We start from the raw sequence: 22,014 nt of genomic DNA, 5'->3' as shown, positions 1-22,014 counted from the left end.
CACAAATGTAAAAACTCAAATTTATTATTGCAGTCTTCTTTTACAAAAAGTAATCTAAAGTAAGTTATTTTTAATAAATGTATCACTATTGCTGTTTATGTGTTTAGTATGATTAAGGAAAAGAGTTTGGAGTCACCTGAATCCAGCACTGCATGTAGGAAGAGAAAGTTAGTGGATGATTTATTTGAACAGGGAGAGACATCTAAAATGAAAAAGTAAGAAATTTCCTTCTTATGGTATCCAAGATGTGTAAGGTTGGGAATTTTTTTCCCTACCCAAATTTAAAGACTCTTAATTTTAATACCTGATTTTTTCCATTCAGATCAAATTGCAATTCAGAAAAATTAAAATCATTTTTCTTCCAAGAAGCTTTTGTTCAGTTCAGTTCTTACTTAAACAGTGGTTCTATTAATACACATTGCTTTTAATTAGATATCAGAAAGAGAGAGCTGGTACACTTGAGCCCAGCGTGGTGTCTATGAAGAGTGATTGGTCAATGGGATTGCCAATCAACTTTCAACAGGAAAGGAAAGAAGGGTAAGATGTCTCATGAACAATTTGTTACATATGCGGATGGTGAAAAGTGGCCCTAAGTGCCTTAATGAAGTGTGCTCCCTGAGAGCGTAGCTGGTAAAAAGAGCCCCGAATGACGGGGGTCCTCCCCCTAGAGCCTCTGGCTCTGTCTCCATGGGCAGAGGTGAGACTTCGCGCCTATAGCACGGGGAGCGACTGGCTCGGCGCTCTGTGGCTTTTTTTGGGTGGAGGAGATGTTTCCCGTCTGGAGCAGCCGGAGCATCCGGCTTGACGCTCATGAAGGCGGTTTTTCACCCGGATGGCTAGCCTATAAAATTCCTCCAGAACCTGTGGAGGATTACGTATGGCTAGCTCATCTTTCAGCCGCTCGGAAAGCCCTTGTGTATACGCAGCCATAAGGGCTATGCATTCCACCCCAAACTGGCAGCCCAGGTAAGAAATTCGACTGTGTGGTCTGCCACTGATCTCCTCTCTTAACGAATGGAAAGGACGGGCGATGCTACACTGCTCGCAGTATGCGGATGAAGGCACTTAGGGTGGCGAGTTCCGAGAGGAGGTGCTGCCACACTGCAGCAGCCAACTCTAGTGCTCTGCCCGTGAGCAGAGACACCATAAATGCAACCTACGCCCGTTTAGATAGAAATTGGGAAGGTTGCAGCTCGAATATTAGTGAGCACTGCAGGATGAAGGCATCGCACCTCTCTGGCTCGCCCGCATACGGATGTGGAGGTGGTGGTCACCAGAGGGGGTAATTGAGGCACTGATCCGGGGGCGCGAGTCGACCCGCGGCCAGATGTGAACCCAGAAGTGCCGCGCACCTCGAGCTGCCCAAAAATCCTCTTGATGCGCTTATTAATCCCACGCATCTCCGAAATAAAAAAGTTTAGGGCTTCCTTATGCTTATCAAACAGCATGGGGTAGCAGCTTGTGGATCTGACTGTTCTGAACAGTGCAGATTATTTTTTTGGCAGCTCTGCCCCTCGCGAGACCCGCGTCGTTACACAATTGAACTATTTTATACGCCTCCACTTTCTTATAATCTATAAAGTAGAAGCTTTATAGATTATAAGAAAGCTCCATTAACATGATTTAATAAAAAACACAATTGTTTGTCTTGCTGAAACTTCATTGTTCAGAAGAAAAGACTTTCTCTACTTCAATACGAGTGATTGTGTATATCACAATGAAATTAACTAAATGTATTAGATGTAAAAAACTATCCAAGTAATTACAAATTAATATTTATTTGTTATGCCTTAAAAAGAACTCCGCGTAACACTAATTTAATGTGGTCTTAATTAAAGGGACCAACATGGCATGTCCAGTTCTTCAGTGGAGCAGATAGAACCTGAACTCCAGGTATGTATTTATAGTATGTGATTGTATAAATGTCAGAATGGGTGCAGAAAGGTTGGACACGAAAACAGAACACAATAGAGGTAGTTAAGAAACTTTTAATTGAGATAAGATGGACCTCAGTAGTGGAGAAGATGTAAGGATGCAATAACTTAAGCATGGTTGATGGTGGATCACACACCGGGGACTCAATGTCAGATTTTTGTAGAGTCGACCAAAACAGATAACTAGAGAAGGGGGTGAGCAGCACATTAATCCTGTACACAGGGAGAGAATGAATTATGAAAGATGAAAAGGTTCAGGGAAACTCATCACTGGTTTTTAATCCGAAAGGTTTTCACATCGTGACTACTGTAGGCATAAGGGGCAAAAGTAAAGGCCGCCTTTGACTCATGAAGTTGAAGAGAGTTACTTTGATGGAGAGCCTAAAGGGCCAACACGTCGTGAGAGCAAAAAGATTGCTAGCCAGTATGGGGTCAGAGCAGATTCACAAGCAGGGTTCGGGTCCTTACGTATAGAGACAGTAGTTGGAAGAAACCGCACTGAAAATGACTCAGTTTTTTAGCTAATCCAATAGTACGATCTTGCAGTGGGATTTTATAGTGGCGCCTGAACAAAATAACCAACACACAGGAGTGCCCCAAACACGATGGCTGCTGACCTAGAAGTGCAAATCATACAATAAGCTTCACCATTCTCTAAATGATGGCTGAGAACTACTTGAATGTCAAGTTCCCATGGCTATGAGTCATATAAAACAAAGACATCTTTACCTTAACATTTAACCCTTTTTGAAAGTGCATTATATTTTCTGTCATATTATATTATATGATGTCTTTATTGACCTGTTTTTAATTTATTCATTTGATTGATTGATTGATTGATTGATTGATTGATCTTGGTTATTTCATTAAGTTTTTCTTTTTAGCCACTAAGAACAGAATATCCAGCAGTTGATGTTAGAGTGATGGAGGACGAAAAGCATCAGAGCAGTAACATAGGTGAGGTCCAGAGTATGCATGTGCCAAAAAAACATTATATCACAGTTTTTTCTTTTTTTTTTTTCATTTATCATATTGTGTAGTTATGATTCCCTGACATCACCCATGGAATGTTTTTAATTAATTCAACTCTTAATTATTTTAAAATTATTCATGTTAATAATTCTAAAACATAAACAAAAGCCAGATTTTCTTAAATAACTTTCTTTGTGTTTTCAGAACTGGACCCTGTGTGCCAGCAAAGTTTCAAAAGTGAATTGCAGAAGAAATTTGGGGCAATTATTGAGGGAATTGCAGTGTGTGGAAACCTCAGATCTCTGAATGAGATTTACACAGAACCCCTCATTACATCTTGTGGCAGTGGACTTATTAGTCAGAAACATGAGTTCAGACATATTGAAAGGAAGTTTTTAAGGCAAAACAAAACAACAGAGGAGTCCATCAATTGTAATGAGATATTTAAACCCATACCCGGTGATGAGAAACCCATCAGAACCGTACTAACAGAAGGCATTGCTGGAATTGGGAAATCAGTGTCTGTGCAGAAGTTTGTTCTTGACTGGGCTGAAGGTAAAGCAAATCAAGATCTGGACCTCATTTTTCCCCTAAACTTTAGAATGTTAAATTTTAAGAAGGAAGAATCTCTCAGCTTGTTGGAGCTTGTCCATTTTTTTTTCCCAAAAGTCAAAGAACTTAAAATGGAGTTTCATCACTATAGAATCTTGTTCATCTTTGATGGACTGGATGAGTCTCGTTTCTCTCTCGATTTCCAAAACAGCAAAATGTTGACAGATCTAACGGAGTCAGCTTCAGTAGACGTACTGTTAACAAATCTTATTAAGGGAAATCTGCTTCCATCTGCATTCCTCTGGATAACATCTCGACCTGCAGCATCCAGTCAGATTCCACCTGTTTATATTAACAGAGTAACAGAGATACGAGGGTTTAATGACCCTCAGAAAGACGAGTACTTCAGAAAAAGAATCAGTGATCAAACCCTGGCTAATAAAATCATTACATACCTGAAGTCATCACGAAGTCTTTACATTATGTGCCACATGCCAGTCTACTGTTGGATTACAGCGAATGTTGTCGAGGAAATGTTCAGTGAAGCAGGAACTGGAGACGTCCCCAAGACCCTCACTCAAATGTTCACACATTTCCTGATGTTACAGCTCAAACGTGGATCCCAAAAGTACCAAAGACATGAAATGAACCCTGGACAGATTGCAGACATTGTACTAAAACTGGGAAAGCTGGCATTCCAACAGCTGGAGAAGGGAAACCTGATCTTCTATGAGGAGGACATCACTGAGTGTGGCATTGATGTCAGAGAGGCCACAGTGTACTCAGGAGTTTGCACTCAGATCTTTATTGAGGAAGTCACTTCACATCTGGGGAAGGTGTACAGCTTTGTGCATCTGAGTGTTCAGGAGTATCTTGCTGCAGTGTATGTATTTATTGCACATATCAATGAAAATTTAGCGAAAACACAAACCCCCAAAATCTTCGGCCTCTCCAGCAGGGCAACACTGTTAGACCTTCTAAAGACAGCAGTTGATAGGAGCTTACAGAGTAAGAATGGACACCTGGACCTTTTCCTCCGCTTCCTTATGGGTCTCTCACTAGAGTCCAATTCAGTTCTCTTACAAGACCTACTGACAGAGACAGGACACAGATATCTGAGGGAAGTGGCTGCTGCCTCAAACAAGGAAATAACAACATACATCAAGGAGCAGATAGAAAAGAATGAAGGAATATGCAAATCCATCAATATGTTCCATTGTCTGGATGAACTGAACGATCAGTCTCTAGTACAGGAAGTTCAAGTCTTTTTGAGTAAAACAGAAAATAATCGCCTCGGTGGAGCCGGACTTACTGCAGCTCAATGGTCAGCTGTGAGTTTCATGTTAATGAACTCAGAAGAGGAGCTGAAAGAGTTTAATCTACAGAAATATGCAGCATCAGATGAGGGATTCAAGAATCTGTGTCCAGTAGTCTCAGTGTCCAGAAAGGCTGTGTAAGTTCCTGACTTTGATTTACTGGTTTTCATGTATGAATCTTTCATTTACTAGCAACGCTGATCCTGCTATAGGTTTATACAGTGAAACCTCGGATTACAAGTAACACGGTTAGCGAGTGTTCCGCAAGACGAGCAAAGATTTTTAATACATTTTGTCATGTCTTGGTTTACGAGCAGCGAGTATCATGTACCACGCATGCGCTTCTTGTTTTGACACTGAGCATCACGTGATCACAACTGAGCCAACGGTTTTTCTCTCTCTTGAGCTGCGGAATTGTAGGTAATCGTCTCCCCTGCTGGGTCTTAGTGCTTGCAGAGTTTCTGTGTAAGGCAGAGAGAGTGTGTGTGTGTTTGTTTGGGAAGCCGACAGAAGGTGGGGATGGGAGAGGGGCTGTAAAGGCGTGTGTGTGTGTGTGTGTTTGTAATTTGACACTCTGCTCATTCACTTACACCAACACACACACACACACACACACTCTCTCTCTCTCTCTCTTTCTCTCTGCGTTACCGCTCCCCTCCCACCTCCTCCCCCTCTCGGCTTCAAACACAAACACACACACTCTCTGCCTTACACAGAAACTCTGCTCTGTCACGATTCTTTTCACAGGTAGGGTGCTGGTTAATTTTTATTTTTTATTTTTTTTTTACTTTACAGCAGTGATTCCGTTAATATGCACTCACACGAGTGTGACTAGCAATGTTCCTTGCTAAATTTTCCGATAAAACGGTATCTTCATTAATGTGTGTGTGTGTGGATGGAAACACTTATCAGTTGGGATTTATTTTTACTTTTTCTTAAAGGTAATGCGCAGGTGAGAGGGGAGCTGTAACTCCTTCAACCACTGCCCGCAATCTTGGGGTAACCGTGGACAACCATCTGTCATTTTTCCCCACACATTGCTAACCTTACTCGCTCTTGTAGATTTCTTCTTTACAATATCAGAAGAATTCGCCCATTTCTTTCCTTACAGGCTACTCAGGTGCTTGTTCAGTCCCTTGTTATTTCAAGACTGGACTACTGCAACTCACTCCTGCAGTTTTATATATATATATATATATATATATATATATATATATATATATATATATATATATATATGGTGGAATAGTACGTAATGACTGTAATTTGAATTCTCATATATGTGTGTGTATATGTATGTGTGTATGTGTGTGTATATATATATACAATCATTACGTACCATTCCACCTTATCTGTTTACATATTGCTTAAAAGGGGACCACACCTTTTTAAAAATCTCCGCTTTCCCCCTAATTTTATACGTTAATTTTTCAAGAGCAAGGTTGTCAGACATTTCTTTAGTCCACTGTGAAAGAACAGGCCTTTGGGCGTTTTTCCATACTAAAGCAATCACGCGTTTAGCTTGTATTAAACTAAAATCTATGAGCTTCCTTTTGCTTGCATTTACTGACACATTTTCAGGATATATATGCAATAAACACAGCTCTTGTTCCATAGGAATATTTTCACTGGTCATTTCACAAACCACCCCAAGACATACAATGAAACAATGTACCAACTTCATCCTTGCATTTTGTACACGTATCCGTAATGTTAGAGTTAATCCTATGTAGTTTAACAGGGGTAATTTATGTCCTCATCATCCATTTGTATTGTAGTATTCTACACCTAGGATTAATAGATTGGGTTTGAGCTGAAAGGCAGGCACGCTCCCATTCCTCAACAGTGATATGCATCTGTAAATCTCTCTTCCATGCTAAAAGATATGATTTCTTTTAGTCCAACCAGTAATGTCTTATATAACAAGGACACCATTCCTCTATCGTTCATGTGATTTAAAGTAATTTGTTCTCATATAGAGAGTTGGGATTCCGAATAGGTTTTAATTCTTAAATATATATAACTTCCAATTTAAAGTTATTTAAAAAAATGTTTTTGTGGAAGATCATATTTTATAACTAACTGCTGGAGGGTCATGAATGTACCTCCTTCATATACGTTTTTTACCATACAATCTATTCACCTGCCAATTTTTAAACCCCATGTCATTTCTTCCAGGTATAAAATGGTTATTGCCCCATATTGGTGAGAAGGGAGAGATAGGTGTTGTCTCTTTCAAAAAAGAATGGGCCTCATGCCAAACTGATAGGGTATTCCTAAGAAAGGGATTACGGGTGGACTTTCTAAGTATTTTAACTTCTGCAAAGTATATATATGATTGGGGTGTGGCAATTATTTTTTCTCAATATCGACCCAGGATGGTTGGTCTGTGGAAAAGTAAAACATGTGTTCCCCATTGTCAGAGCCAGTTTGTTACTGAATTCTCGGCTGTTGCCCCGGCTTTATGTTTTTTGGTGTCATAGTCGATTGCAGGGTTGTTTTTTTTAGTTTAATATTGTTTGAGGGTACGTTTTGGTCACTTTGCAGGATTAATTTAAAGAAAGTTAGCGCCAGCTTAAATAGCTGACCTAACAGCTACACGCCATACCCGGAAGTTCCTTTGTTTTATTTTGACTTTATATTTTGTATTAATTATTTTATGTATTTATTTTTTGGGGCTGTAGAACAAATAATTTGAGTTTCCATTATTTTCTATGGGAAAATTTTAATTTGGTTTACAAGTGTTTTTGAATACGAACCCTCTTCTGGAACGAATTATGCCCGTAATCCGAGGTTCCACTGTAATTCACTGTAATTCTCTCTTTCCTCTATTGAAGACATCTACACCACACGCTGCATCCGCAAAGCCACCAGCATTGTGGCTGATCGGACACACCCCTCTCACACACACTTCACACTCCTGCCATCTGGAAAAAGGTACCGAAGCATTCGGGCACACACATCCAGACTGTGCAACAGCTTTTTTCCACAAGCCATCCGTCTCCTCAACAAAAAGGGACTGGACTGATAAACACACACACACACACACACACACACACACACACAAACATTATCACTCAGCTTAACTCAACTACCTCAAAACATTGAGACTGGACTGACTAATCAACACAAGTGCAGACACACTGACCTACACCACCAAACTATCGTACACACCAACCTGTAAATGCTTCACTGTTTATCTCTTTTGCACAATATTTATTTCTTTTTGCACTAATTCCTAAATTTTTGCTGCTGTGTCAAGGAATGTTTACTGTATCTCCACTACCTCAACACCATATTTTATGCTCTGTTATGTCGTGGTTGTCGCACTGTCACTTTGTTGTTGCTCGTTTGCACATTCCCAGATAGCAGAACAACATTGAATCATTATTGAATCAACATTAAAGCATCAACCAATTTGCCATTGAATCAATGTTAAAATTTAGCATTGATTTTTCATCAGGTTTGCACTTTGAAATAATGTTATTTCAATGATGAAAAATAGATCAAGATGGGCATAAAATCAATGTTTGTTCAACTTAAATTAAATCACTTATTTTACATTGAATCAATATTAAAGCAATTATAGTTTAGTCTTGCTTTATGTACAGCAAGATTCTATGACAGTAAATCATGTCCGTTTTGATTTATTTCTTTAAAACAGAGACCATGTAGGGCTGAAAAGCTTTTTTTTTTTTAAACAAAAAGTCAGTAACTCAACATCCTTCAGTTTACATGTAAACATATTTATTTATTTATGCTTCATACCCATTTAAACAGGAAGTAACATCACAATTAGAATAAAACAACTATATAATAAAACACACTACAACTTACATACAAATTATTATAAACTGGATGACAAAATGACTTTAACTATTAGAAGTTATTTCAGCTGTTGTTGTTGTAGGGCATCTAAAGAATGAAAAACAAACCAAAAGTTAGAACTGCACAATGCTCTAAAAACTTGGAGTGGTAGTTGTTTATGAATGACAGAAGGTGGGTCCTAAATTTTTGGAAATGTGACTTTTACAAATGTACAGATATACAACATATGTTTTGAAATTTCCTACAATCTTCCATAGATACAATGCACACATTTGATTTTTTTTTATATACGTGTTATTTCACAATCTGCAAATGTTGTCCTACAATGTACATATTCAATGCTATAAAAACAAATATACTTAATGTAACAATGTAGTTTGTTATATTATGTGCAAAAAAAAAAAAAACCTGTAGGACAAAAAAAATCAAAAATCAATCCCATAGGGGCTATGAAACGACCATAAGTTTCAAAACAGTCAATTCACAGTAAAATGCACACAGCCTGCATAAAGTAGCTGTGTCTTTTCACGATTGGACTGCTGTGACGTCCAATTTACTCAGTCACAGCTTTCAGTCAACACCTCGAGCACCAACCACCATCCCACCCCTCTTTTGCCAAAACATCACGTCCATGCCATTGCTGAACAACAATAACATGGAAACAAGTTAAAAAAAAGCTGTTCAGTCGATGGATGTCGAAACTACATCATTGCCCAGGCTTCCGAACAACATTAATATAAAAGACCAGTGGCATGTCAGCTTCAGCACCTTTTACACAGCTATTCCATTAAACTTTAAAATTTTTAATTTAAAATTTAATTTAGTTAATAGAAGTTAATTGAAAGAAAATCTATTCATGAAATTATTTTTGAAAGCATCCTCATTTTACATGATTTTTTTTACAACAGGCCAAAACTTTTAACAGTACTACAGTATAGCTTTGAAGATTCAAACGTATATGTATCCACAATTAATACGATTCTGTGTAAAAAATAAACTGTACACATACGAGAAAACACATTTTCTGTAGCACCTTGGCCCTGGAAAAACGTTGTTTTGTTTCACTGTGTACTAACTGTATATGGTTGAAGTGACAGTAAAGCCTACTTGAACTTGAACTATACAGACAGCAGAGGGAGGAATAAAATAGCAAGTAGAATAGCAGGTAAAAATTACTGCAGCATGTAGTAAAGCCACATACTGAGGGCATGTAGCTTGATGTCCATTGTGCAAATTCATTCTTTCACTGTTATATGTGCAGGAATGAACCACTTGTTAAGCACAGTGAGCCCATCTACCTTTTTCTTACCACACCACTGGTGAATCCTCTTCTCCAACAGTGTTGTGAAGCCAGAAAGACATGTTTGTATTGGATGCATACATGGGTGTTCAGCCAGGTCTCCATGGAGCACATAAAACTTGACCGTATTCCTACTGCACCTTGCCAAAAGCTCCTTCATCTTATTTCACAGCAATCTCATATTCCCCATGACAACTGAAGAAAGGGTACAGTTTAAAAGTCTGTCTCTCCGGTGAGCGCGGATCAAGCTAACGGACTATAAAGCACCAACATCCGGTATGACGAACGCGGACGCAACTCTGGCAGACGAGCTGAACACTTTCTACGCTCGCTTCGAGGCTGCAGCTAAAGACGCTAGCGATGCTAATGCTAGCGGCGCTAACGGCTGCAGACAGGAAGACACTGCCAGCACCGGAAACGCGTTCATCATCACCGAGCACAACGTGAGGAGAGCCTTCAAGAGAGTGACCACCAGGAAAGCAGCAGGACCAGACGGCATCTCAGGCCGTATCCTCAGAGCCTGCGTAGACCAGCTAGCACCTGTGTTCACTGAGATATTCAACATCTCTTTATCTCAGTCGGTGATCCCGACATGCTTCAAAGAGTCCATCATTGTTCCTGTCCCGAAGAAACCTCATCCTGCTTCCCCTAAACGATTATCGCCCTGTAGCCCTCACCTCAGTAGTGATAAAATGCTTTGAACGCCTGGTCAGAGACTTCATCATTTCTTCACTACCGGACACACTCGACCCACTACAGTTTGCATATCGTCCAAACTGTTCAACGGACGATGCAATCTCACATCTCCTCCATACATCTCTCACTCACCAGGACACTCGTAAGGGGAATTATGTGAAAATGCTGTTCATTGACTACAGCTCTGCATTTAATACCATAATTCCCTCCACACTCACCACCAAGCTAGAGCACTTGGGACTCAGCTCATCTATGTGTCAGTGGATCTCCAATTGCTTAACTGGCAGACCACAGGCAGTAAGGATGGGCAGACATGTCTCAGCCTCCCTCACTCTCAGCACTGGAGCCCCCCAGGGCTGTGTTCTGAGCCCCCTGCTGTACTCTTTGTACACATTTGACTGTGTGGCCACTTCCAACTCCAACGCCGTCATCAAGTTTGCTGACGACACTGTTGTGGTGGGCCTGATCACGAACAACGATGAGTCGGCCTACCTGGAGGAGATTGGAAATCTGGAGAAATGGTGCCAGAGGAACAATCTCCTCCTGAACGTCAGCAAGACAAAGGAGCTGATTGTGGACTTTTGTACAAAGCAGGAGAGGAACTACCAGACCCCAGTCATCAACAGCAGCCCAGTGGAGAGAGTGGACAGCTTTCGATACCTAGGTGTTCACATCACGCAGGACCTGTCATGGTCCTGTCACATCAACACCGTGGTGAAAAAGGCCCGACAGCATTTCTACCACCTCAGACGCTTGAGAGACTTTAGACTGCCCTCCAAGGTGCTTAGGTATTTCTACTCCTGCACCATAGAGAGCATCCATGCAGGACAGGCGAGCTCTTCAGAGGGTGGTGCGTTCAGCTGAACGAATCATCCGCACCGAGCTCCCTGACCTGCACTCGATCTACAGCAAATGGTGCTGGACCAAGGCCAGGAAGATCGTGAAGGACCTCAGCCATCCCAACAATGGACTGTTCTCTCTGTTGCGGTCTGGGAAGCAATTCCGCTCCCTGAAGACCAATACAGAGAGATTGAGGAGGAGCTTCTTCCCGCAGGCCATAAGGTCTCTCAACCACAACACAATACAGGACTAATATCATCTCTTTTACATCCAACACTGACTGGGCACTCATGGCCGCTATGGACACATTCATGCACACTTTTGCACTATATACTTATACTTTCATTTATGGACCACTGGACAAATCACTTTAATAATATGACACTCTAAGAAGTCATTTTATGCATATTTGCACACCTCAGTCATTTCTTCATTTCTGTTGTACAGTATTTTTTATTTTATTTTACTTTGCACAGTATATTTTACTAGTTAATTTCATTTTTTACCATATTTCTTTTATTGCAATATATCTTTATTTTTACTTGTACAGTATATTTTACCAGTTAACTTTATTTTCTAACATATTTCCTTTATTCATATTTATTTCTTAATGTTTAAGCTTTTATTTTAAGGTCACTGGCAGTCGAAAAAGCATTTCACTGCATATCGTACTGTGTATGACTGTGTACGTGACAAATAAAATTAGATTTTAAATTAGAATTTGAAGCGGCAATTTTTCTACACATAGGAGTCAATGAGAGTGTTCACACGGGCTTTAGTGACGTGCGTTTGTCCGGCTGCGCATTTATAAGGCATTAAAAAAACTTTGCATGCAGCTTTTTCTTGCCGTTCAAATCCCAACGAACGGAAGGAAACTGCTTTTTTGTTCGTTTTCTTCGCGTTAATTTAACGCTTCGGGGGACTGGATATATCCCATGACCCTACATGCTATACATAGGGAAATGCGGAAAAGGGCAAAATAAAAAAAAATTATTGTTGAAAAACTTACACAGAAATTTTTGCATTACTTCATAAACCACAAAAAAAACTTCCTTTAATCCGACGTTGTGCAGTCAGAGAGTAAACCCGGTAGCGGCGGGCTTTCATATCCAGTTCCCGACACACTGCCCCCACAGGTTAACACACAAACTACAATTTGGGCTGCAGGCTGACGTTAGACAGAGACAAACGAACGCCGGTGTAGAAGTCAATCAAGCGCCACTACAAAACACAACATAAACGTCTAAGACGTTCAGAGCAAGTTCGTTTATCCAAAAAATAAATAAAGTTAAAAAACTTTATTACGTCCCCAGGTCTAGGGTCCCAGGGCGTAATAAATAATAAAATCTTAAACAATAACTTTGTCTTTGTTTTTCTCTTTTTATTTTTCACACACACACACCGGAAGCTCTTGGCTTCAGGGTTGGGCCAAGGCCAAAACAATAAACAAAAACCCTGCCCTATCTCCTCCCAGAAACTAACTAAACTACAAAGAAAACTAAACCAAAAACACAGGGCTAAACTATCTCCCTAACTAAACATACAAAAACAGGAGAAAACGGGTCTAACAAAAATGGCACCCAACCCCTACTGCTTCCATCAAAAGAAATGTATATACAAACAAAAATAACTATTAACAATATTTACAAACACAATTAACGAAAACAAAAGAGACCACCACTCACAACTCACACCACACACACGCTCAAAAACACTGGCGCGACCCAACAGTTCTATTTTCGTAACAGCACAAGCCAACATCCCAACCAACACCCCAACGCGCGCTTCCGGCTTTCGTCTGCGACCTTAAGGCGACGCGCCGGTCCCAGGACGACCAATCACCGGGCACGTCAGCGCACGTCCAATCAGGACGGGGCCACCTGCAAAAAAGGAAAAGCGAGAGCAAGCATCCGCGCCTCTACACATCTACATGCCGCACATGTTACATTGGGATTATTCACCAACAGGACAGTGTTACAGGACAGACATTTCTATTATTGTGCTCCCGGACTGATTAATTTCTTCCACACCCCTACATGCACAAAAATATAATACAGTGGAATATCATGTTTTACACATGCGCTTTTAACGCCGACGTCACGTGATCACAACTAAGCCAACGGTTTTTCTCTTTCTTGCGCTGAGGAATTGTGGGTAATCGTCTCCCCTGCTGGGTCTTAGTGCTTATATCTTTCTGGTATAGTCAACATCTGTGCACGCGTGTACTGTTTACTATAACACTGACCACGTGTGTGTGCGTAAAACATATTTTATTTTGTGTCTGTATGCGTGTGTGTACAGCATTTTTTGATTCACGATTTCACATTACCAACTTTGTTTCAACCTTGTTTTCTCGCTCTCATTTCACGATTCGGATATTGTTGCCCTCGCTCATTGATTTCTCCTGTTTTGATCTTATGCTTTCCCCTCTGACTGCGGCTTTTGTTTTACATTTTGGATCTGTCAATTCACTCTTTAATTACCCATTATCGATTTTACTTTTGACTACATCTTTTTTTTTATGTTTTGGCTCCATCTATTTGCCAACTTATTTCTGATGTTTTCACCTGATGCCAACTGATGTTTTCTCGACCATGCTTTCGCTTAACGTCTCGTCTCCACTTTCTCTGGGTGCCTTGGCACACTCTCCCTCCTTAATGCTCTTGTGTCACAGAAGAGCGGAATTCGCTTGCTCTCCCTCACTGTCAATTTTTTTGCACCTGAATTCTTCACAATCAGCCACGCCCCCTGACAGAATAATCAGGCCATCCTCCTCCCCCAAGGTGGCAAGTTTCTTCTGTGTCAAGAAAAAGAACAAGTCCCTTCGCCCCTGCATTGATTATCAAGTGCTTAACGAAATTACTGTCAGGAAGCGCTACCCTTTCATGGTCACTGCCTTCGAAGTTCTCCAAGGAGCTGAGGTCTTCACCAATTTGGACCTACACAATGCATACCACCTCATCCGAATTCAGCACCCACGGTCTTCCAGGCCCTAATCAATGACGTCCTCCGAGACTTCCTAAACTCCTTTGTGTTCTGTCTGTTTAGATGATATTCTCTCATTTACATTTGGGCATTTGGCAGACACTCTTATCCAGAGCGACTTACATTTTTATCTCATTACACATCTGAGCAGTTGAGGGTTAATGGCCTTGCTCAAGGGCCCAACAGTGGACTGGAGGAGCATTGTTGCCATGTCCATCTAGTCTTATAGAGAGAACAAACTGTATGTTAAGGCAGAGAAATTCGAGTTTCACACAACGTCTACCACGTTACTGAGCTTTTTGATCTCCTCCTCAAGGCTGGAAATGGAACCAGACAAGTTTCAGGCGGTTACTGGCCATCCCCAGCTTTACGGCGAGACCTCCAACGTTTCCTGGGTTTTGCCATCTTTTACCGCTGCTTTATTAGGGGATATAGTTCGATTGGCAGTTTATAGTAGAGGTTGATGTGTTGTGGTGTCAGAGGGATTTTTTGCCAAAGATCCTCGCGGGATAACAAACTGTACCCATGTTCATTCTTCTCTCATCATCTGTCCCCAGCCGAGAGAAACTACGATGTGGGTGACAGAGAGCTTCTGGCCATCAAGCTAGCCTTGGAGGAATGGAGACACTGGCTGGAAGGAACCGAGCTTCCATTCCTAGTGTGGACAGACCATAAGAATCTACACACTGCCAAGAGACTTAATGCTCTTCAAGCTTGATGGGTGCTGTTCAACTTCGTCCTGTCCTACCGGCCAGGCTCTTAGAACACCAAACCAGACACACTCCCTCGACAGTTCTCCTGATCCCAAGATCCCATGCCATGTGACACTATCCTGCCATCTCGCTGTCATGGAACTAGACCTCGAGACAAATGTCAAGCAAGCATTAACCCAGGAACCCGGACCAAGCAATGTTCCCCCCAATTGGAATGGGGCCACAAATCTAGGCTCTCCTGTCACCCAGGCTCCGCCCAGACTGCTTTGCATTTAACAACGCTTTTGGTGGTCCACACTAGAAGAGTACGTGTCCAGAATTGTGGCAGCCTGCGACATCTGCACGCGCTAAAAGCGCGACAGTCAACCCCCTGCCATTCTCCTAAGACCCTTACTTGTTCCTCACCGTTCTTGGTCTCAAATGTATAAATGTAGACATTTTAATGTGGACACAATGCCCAACGCATTCCTCACCATTAATATGTAATGTTTAGCTCTGGGTCAGAGGTGTATCGAATCTTCAACGATTCGGGTTAATTTGATTACCTGATTTTAAATTTATAATGTACACTTTATAAACTACCCGTCCAGCGTTTAGCATAATTTAGTGTATCTTCTGCTTATCACATGGCCAACGATGATAACACAAAATCTAGTATTTAGCAATTATGATTATCTGGGCAAATGTTTAGACTTTAAAATACATGACCAAGACAACAGTTCTTTATAAAGGAACAAGAATTTATTTGACTTATCTATGATTCATGAAACTACGCTACTTAAACGCACACACATACACATAAAGACAGTTTGTAAAGTGAAAATTAATTAAGTTATTTTAGTACTGTTTACTAGATCAATGAAAGTCACAAGAGCAGAGTATTGGGTTTAAGTATCATGTAGGGTTTACATAATAATGACAACGAATGACCATCGCATTCTCCACCAATAAATGTAGACATTTTAATGTGGACACAATGCCCAACGCATTCTTCATTAATATGTAATGTTTAGCTCTGGGTCAGAGGTGTATCGAATCTTTAAATTTACATAAAACATACGTGCTGAGTAAATATATGCATCCACGTTTTTCCCTACTGGCATACTTTAAAGATGGTTTAAAATAGTGTCCATGTCGTATGCCTCTTTGTTCATTGAAAGGCATGTGCTCTGGAGAGTGTCAAAGTGTGACTTGGTGGTCCAACTTCAACACCCCCACCCCCCACCCCCCCAACTTGGGATGAAGCTGTAAAACTGTCGACTTTGTTTAAAGGATCACTGATTTACACCCTGTTTTTTGGGGTTTATTTCGAGGCGCCTGGTCTTATGCCTTGTGAAGTTACCTGCAGCTTCGTTTTACAGACGCTCCTTTATGATCGCGAATCAGATAAGATTGCAGCTTCGTTTTGCAGACGCTCTTTTATAATCGCAGATCAGATAAGATTACCGGGATGGCGACATGCAACCATGGGAGAGGGTCTCTGGAATGTGCTCAATTGACTGCTGTCTCTCTCTTTGGGAGCCCTGTTCATCGCTACAATCATGTGGGGAGAAAGTGTCATGCTGGCCGCCATTGACATTTCTCTAAAGACACTGTCACGTAAACTCTCCCCTCGTTTCTCCCCATTCACTGTGACCAAGATAGTCAAGGGTGCCGTCCGACTCTTGGACGACCTTCAATGCGACATATTCACTTCACCTTCCATGTCTCTTAGCTACGACGCATTGTAAACTGTCCATTAAGGTAAAACCTGTCATAATATAATAATTTATTGATTGACACTGTATATGGGTGGTGTCTGACTGGACCATATCTGGGTTGTAGTGGGCTGCCTCGACCAAAAATGCAAGGGCTTATTTTTTTGTTCCAGTCCAGCCCTGGGTAGGAGGACCATTTATTTAATCTCCTTAAGTCATTCAAACCAGACACATAGCTGAGTAGTTCATAGTTTTTATTGAGGCCAAATGTACTGTTTAACAAATAAACGGTTGGTCATATTTACAGAATCTGGGTTTTTTGTAACTGGAAAAGGATCAGACATTATATATATATATGTTAAATGATTTGATGTCAAACAATATGTATAGTATTTTTCAATAATCAAATATATGTTAAATCAGTTTTTTAAAGGATTTGAAATCTAAATAATGTATGATATGTGTGTTGCTTTTTTTGGTACAGGCTGTGTGGTTGTAATCTCACAAAGGAAAGTGGTGAAATACTGACAAAACTTCTAAGTTCATGTTTTCGATGTCTGAGAGAGCTGGACCTGAGTGATAATAAACTTCAGGATTCAGGAGTCAAAGATCTTTCTACTGGATTGAAGAGTCCTCACTGTAAACTCGAGATCCTTAGGTAAGATAAGATTTAACATTATTTTGTCTTCAAATCTTGAAGAAATCTATATATATATTTATATATATATATATATATATATATATATAAATATATATATAATGGAATACTGAAATTATTTGTTCCATAGCCCACATAAATACATAAAAATAACAAATACAAAATATAAAGTAAAAATAAAAATAAAACAAATTAACCTGCACTTTACCTTTAAAAAACTTAAAAAAAAAAGAAATCCAGACAGATAAGTGTTTCTGTATATGCGTACAGGCGCTCTGTGTATGTGTTTGTGTGTGTGTCTGTGTGTGTTTGTTTATTTGTGTGAAGCTAAAGTAAAAGCTAAAGTTACTTTCAGCCCCTCCCGTATCCCCCTTTAATCTTACACAGTAAACCTTTCTCCTTTCTTATTTGAATTTCACACAAACACACACACACACATTAACGGAAAGACTGTTTTGTCGGTAAAATTAGCAAGAAACAACGGTATCACTGCTGTAAAGTAAAAAAAAACTATGTACCTGCACTTTACCTTTGATAAGAATCGTGCCAGAGCAGTGTTTCTGTGTAGAGCAGAGTGTGTGTGTGTGTGTGTGTGAAGCCTAGAGGGGCTGGGGGGGGAGAGTGTAAAGGTGAGAGAGTGTGTGTGTGAAGGGGCATGGTGTCAAATTACGCGCACACACACACATAACGACAGAGAAAGAGAAAATAGATCTTTAACCTCTCTAATGAGACTTTCTTTTGCTTTACACGTGCGCACACACGGTTATGTTATAAAAAACAGTACACGCGCTACACACACACTTACAAACACAAAATAAAATCGCACACACAAGTCATTACGATGTGGAGAAACAGCAAATGGAATAAAAACAAGAAGTTAATATTCAATAATTAGTTTTGTCTCTTAACAATTTGTATCTTAACTCTGTTTAAAGTTAACAGAGTCTTCAACTCTGTTGAAGTTAAATGTTTTTTTCTCCTGCAGGTTGCGTAACTGCAGCATTACAGAAGAAGGCTGTGTCGCTCTTGCTGAAGCTCTGAGGACAAAGTCACACCTGAGAGAGCTCGATCTGCGCGGTAATGATTTAGGAGAACAGGGAGTGAAGCTGCTCTCTGAAATAAAGGAGGATGAAAAGTACACACTGGAGACGTTGGAGTGAGTTACTGATACAGCATATTAATTCTCATGTAGAACATTAACAGTATATAAGGTCACCTGGGAAATCTTGATATTCAGAATAGCTTAAAAGGACTGGTCGTTTATAATAAAATAAACTGCTCTGATAATCTATCTTTCTTTCAGAATCTGAATCTCCAGGCCTGTAAGGGAATTATGCTTGAGATTGAGGTGACGAACTGATGGCCGGACATTGTCATTCTAGATTTTCTGGTACAACGTAGAATTCATGGTTCCATTAAATATGGCAAATGCTGTGTTGTCTACTACTAAAACATCTGTTTCACTGTCTTCACTCGCAATAAAAATGTTTTTTTACAGCACATTTGCTAAACATGTGTTCAGAAATTGAAGAACTTCAATTCAATTTTATTTATATAGCAATTTTAACAATGGTCATTGTCTCAAAGCAGCTTCACAATATGAAAAGAACATTTATGGAAGTGTGTATGAGTAAGAATAAATGTGTTTAAATAATAATGAGATTGTCCCTGATGAACAAGCCAAGGGTGTCATCGACAGTGGGAAGGAAAAACTCCCTGAGATAGCAATGGGAAGAAACCTTGAGAGAAAACAGACTCAACAGGGAACCCATCCTCATTTGGGTGAACTCCTGAATATGCTGAATAAACTATATAAACTATTTGTGGAAGAAGTTATTAACAGTCATCAGTATACAGCTCTGGATAGATGATCAGTAAGAGCATGATGTATTTTGTTGTAGGTGTATTTGTTATTAGTTAAGAGTTTATACTAGTAGTGAGACTGTTCAGTCTAGCAGTTAATGAATAAAGAGCCGCGCTATTAGATTTTATTTATTGATTTATTTATTTCATATAATATTCTGATAAAGGGTTTGGTCATTGTTTTTTCAGCAGAAGGAGCCACTTCTTTTAGCCAAACAAAATAATAAAAAAGGGGCCTGTATAAAGACTTTGGGGTCTTCATCCAACATATAACATCCATCCAAACTCTTGTCTGTGCCATGATGTTTTAAATATATAAAACACAGAATAAGCAGTAACACTTACTGTATATACTTATACAATAGATAAGCAAGAAGTCTCGGTTGTGCCTCAGTGTTTATACGTCTCGGCTCCAGCGTGTCAGGTTCCAGGGTCTGACTGTGAGATGCTGCAAGAACATTTGACTTACCTCAGAGGTTAATTACAGGGTTTAGTATCTGTGTTAGGACTATTCACTAAACTATGATGTAAAACAAGAATAACATGGTATATAATATTTATTTTAAAAGAGTTTAAATGTCATTTTCCCTTTAATGGTATTACTCACTCCATCAAACATTTCCACATTTTACACTCATCCATTATTTTGTGTATTAAGTGTATTTTGTGTATTAAGTGTAATTAAGTGTATTGAAATCATTATGGTTTACCATGGTCCCACCCACTTCTGGATGGCAAAAGGGATGTCACTTACCAGTTCCTAAACCCACATTCACCAGTCTCATAAGCACTTTCAGCTAGAACACACATCTGATAACGTTATGTCTCATCTGTGACAGCATTACGTAAATAGTTTTTTTTTTAATAATGCTTTATTGCCCACAAATAGTGTAGGTTTATACAAATACTTGACAAGAACATTACTCACACTATATAAATGTGTGTGTTTCTAATACCTTTTTAAACGTTGTATTTATGTAAGCTTGTCTTATTTACTACTTATAAGGATGAATAGTTTCCTCACTTTTTAAGTCGCTTTGGATAAAACCGTTTGCTAACTATCTGTGCACCCCTCTTTAATTCATCAACTATTCTAAAGCATCTGATTAATAATGTAATAAATAATAATAATAAATTATGAAGTTTGTTTTACTGATTTCTGACCATAATTTTAGACAGACTCCACCTTCATAGGCTACACACTATGCTATTTTTATGTTTTATTACTACTATCTTAAATGGGAAGAAGTGACCAGTCCAGTAGCCTAAAACCAGCCATGCAACTTCATTTAATGGTCACATACTCCACTGTCCTACAAGTCTTTTGCTGGATTTATTTGTTTCTGTTAACCTAAAACAGGAAAATGTGCAACACAAAATAAATCTTAAATTTAGATAAAATGTCATAATAAGAAGTCATAAAATTATAAATATATTTCAAGAACACAACACTTATTTTCACAAGATTTAATGGTATAACTATATTAAAATAAATAAATATATTTCAAGAACACAACACTAATTTTTCACACAAAATATTAAAGAAATTTTACAAAACAAAAATTAATATTTACATTACAGTACCCCACTAGTACATTCACAAGTGAGGGTTGTGTAAACAAGACACACGGATGTCTCTTTTGTCTCGTATTTCCTCCAAGAAAATGTCCATGTCCTCTACTCTCTGAAAAGTAAAAAGAAAAGGAGCCTAGATTTCTTCTTCATCCCTTTCACCTTCATAAAACATGGTGTTTAGGAACAAGTCTCGCACTGTGATAGCCAACAATGCATCTTCCTCCTTCATCTTCAGGATCTTTGGCAGTTCAATCTTCCCAGCAAATTGGTGTTGGTTCTCCTCCACCCACTTACAGACCAGCAAAATGTTTTTCATTGCCGCTGAGTCCTGTGTGCAATATAAGGATTCCAATAATAATGTAATTAGTGAAGTTCTGCTTATAAACACCTATATAAAACAGAAAAGGTAAATGCATAAACGATTCAAGCAATACATAAACATTGTGTCTACATACATAGATTCCTGTGGTTGGGGTGATCTCCATGCTATCTGACTCAGCTGAAGTGACTTCCATCATGTCATCTGGATTTGGTAGTTGTTCCTGGGTGACTAGTTGTTGGACTTGACTGTGGCAAGTGACAAACATTAGGCATGGTTTTAGGCATGCATTGTTTATATATTGTCTGCACACTGGAAATCCACAGTATGGATGTTTAAATCAAAAGTATGATTATCAGTACCATACCTTGTCAGAGGAAATGTCTGAATTAACTGATAGCACCACCACTTCCTGATTATAGGCATGTCAGACTGATAAAAGATAGCAAATGAAAGGCTTAGTCTTTTTTTTATGTTCTCACCATCCTTTTTGCTTTATAAATAACCATAAATTGATGCAAACTCACCGCAGCAAAATCAAATGGCTTTGAGAGCGTTACATGGAGTGCACACTAAAAAACAAAAACAAAACTTTATTCACAAATGTGGTGTTTAGCACACAAACACAGCTGCATAGCAATTATAAGACCACTTACCATCAACATGAATACCCCACAATCAATTCCTCCAAGCTGAAGAGGGGCACCCTGTAAATTTTGGACAATTTACAATTAGACCATATTCAATAAATACATTATATAGCTGT

The 22,014-nt window shown here is 39.4% G+C and overlaps 1 protein-coding gene across 1 annotated transcript; it reads left to right on the top strand.

Annotated features, from left to right (window-relative positions):
- Positions 1–438: 438 nt before the first annotated feature.
- Positions 439–19,475, top strand: LOC128527609 (NLR family CARD domain-containing protein 3-like). The gene is made up of 7 exons (XM_053500076.1): positions 439–537; positions 1,839–1,893; positions 2,819–2,891; positions 3,111–4,911; positions 17,318–17,491; positions 18,477–18,647; positions 18,795–19,475. The coding sequence occupies exons 1-7, from the start codon at positions 479–481 to the stop codon at positions 18,799–18,801; spliced, it is 2,340 nt and encodes a 779-aa protein (XP_053356051.1). The 5' UTR covers positions 439–478; the 3' UTR covers positions 18,802–19,475.
- Positions 19,476–22,014: the final 2,539 nt, after the last annotated feature.

Source organism: Clarias gariepinus, chromosome 7 (assembly GCF_024256425.1).
Source record: "Clarias gariepinus isolate MV-2021 ecotype Netherlands chromosome 7, CGAR_prim_01v2, whole genome shotgun sequence".
NCBI classification, from domain to species: Eukaryota; Metazoa; Chordata; class Actinopteri; order Siluriformes; family Clariidae; genus Clarias; species Clarias gariepinus.
This window is presented reverse-complemented; position numbering and strand designations above follow the sequence as displayed.

Excerpts from the sequence above, each read along its gene's own strand:
- LOC128527609 (XM_053500076.1), top strand. The coding sequence starts at position 479 with ATGAAGAGTGATTGGTCAATGGGATTGCCAATCAACTTTCAACAGGAA. Across the intron at positions 538-1,838 it reads CAACAGGAAAGGAAAGAAGG|GGACCAACATGGCATGTCCA; the intron begins GTAAGATGTCTC and ends TCTTAATTAAAG. Across the intron at positions 1,894-2,818 it reads AGATAGAACCTGAACTCCAG|CCACTAAGAACAGAATATCC; the intron begins GTATGTATTTAT and ends TTTTCTTTTTAG.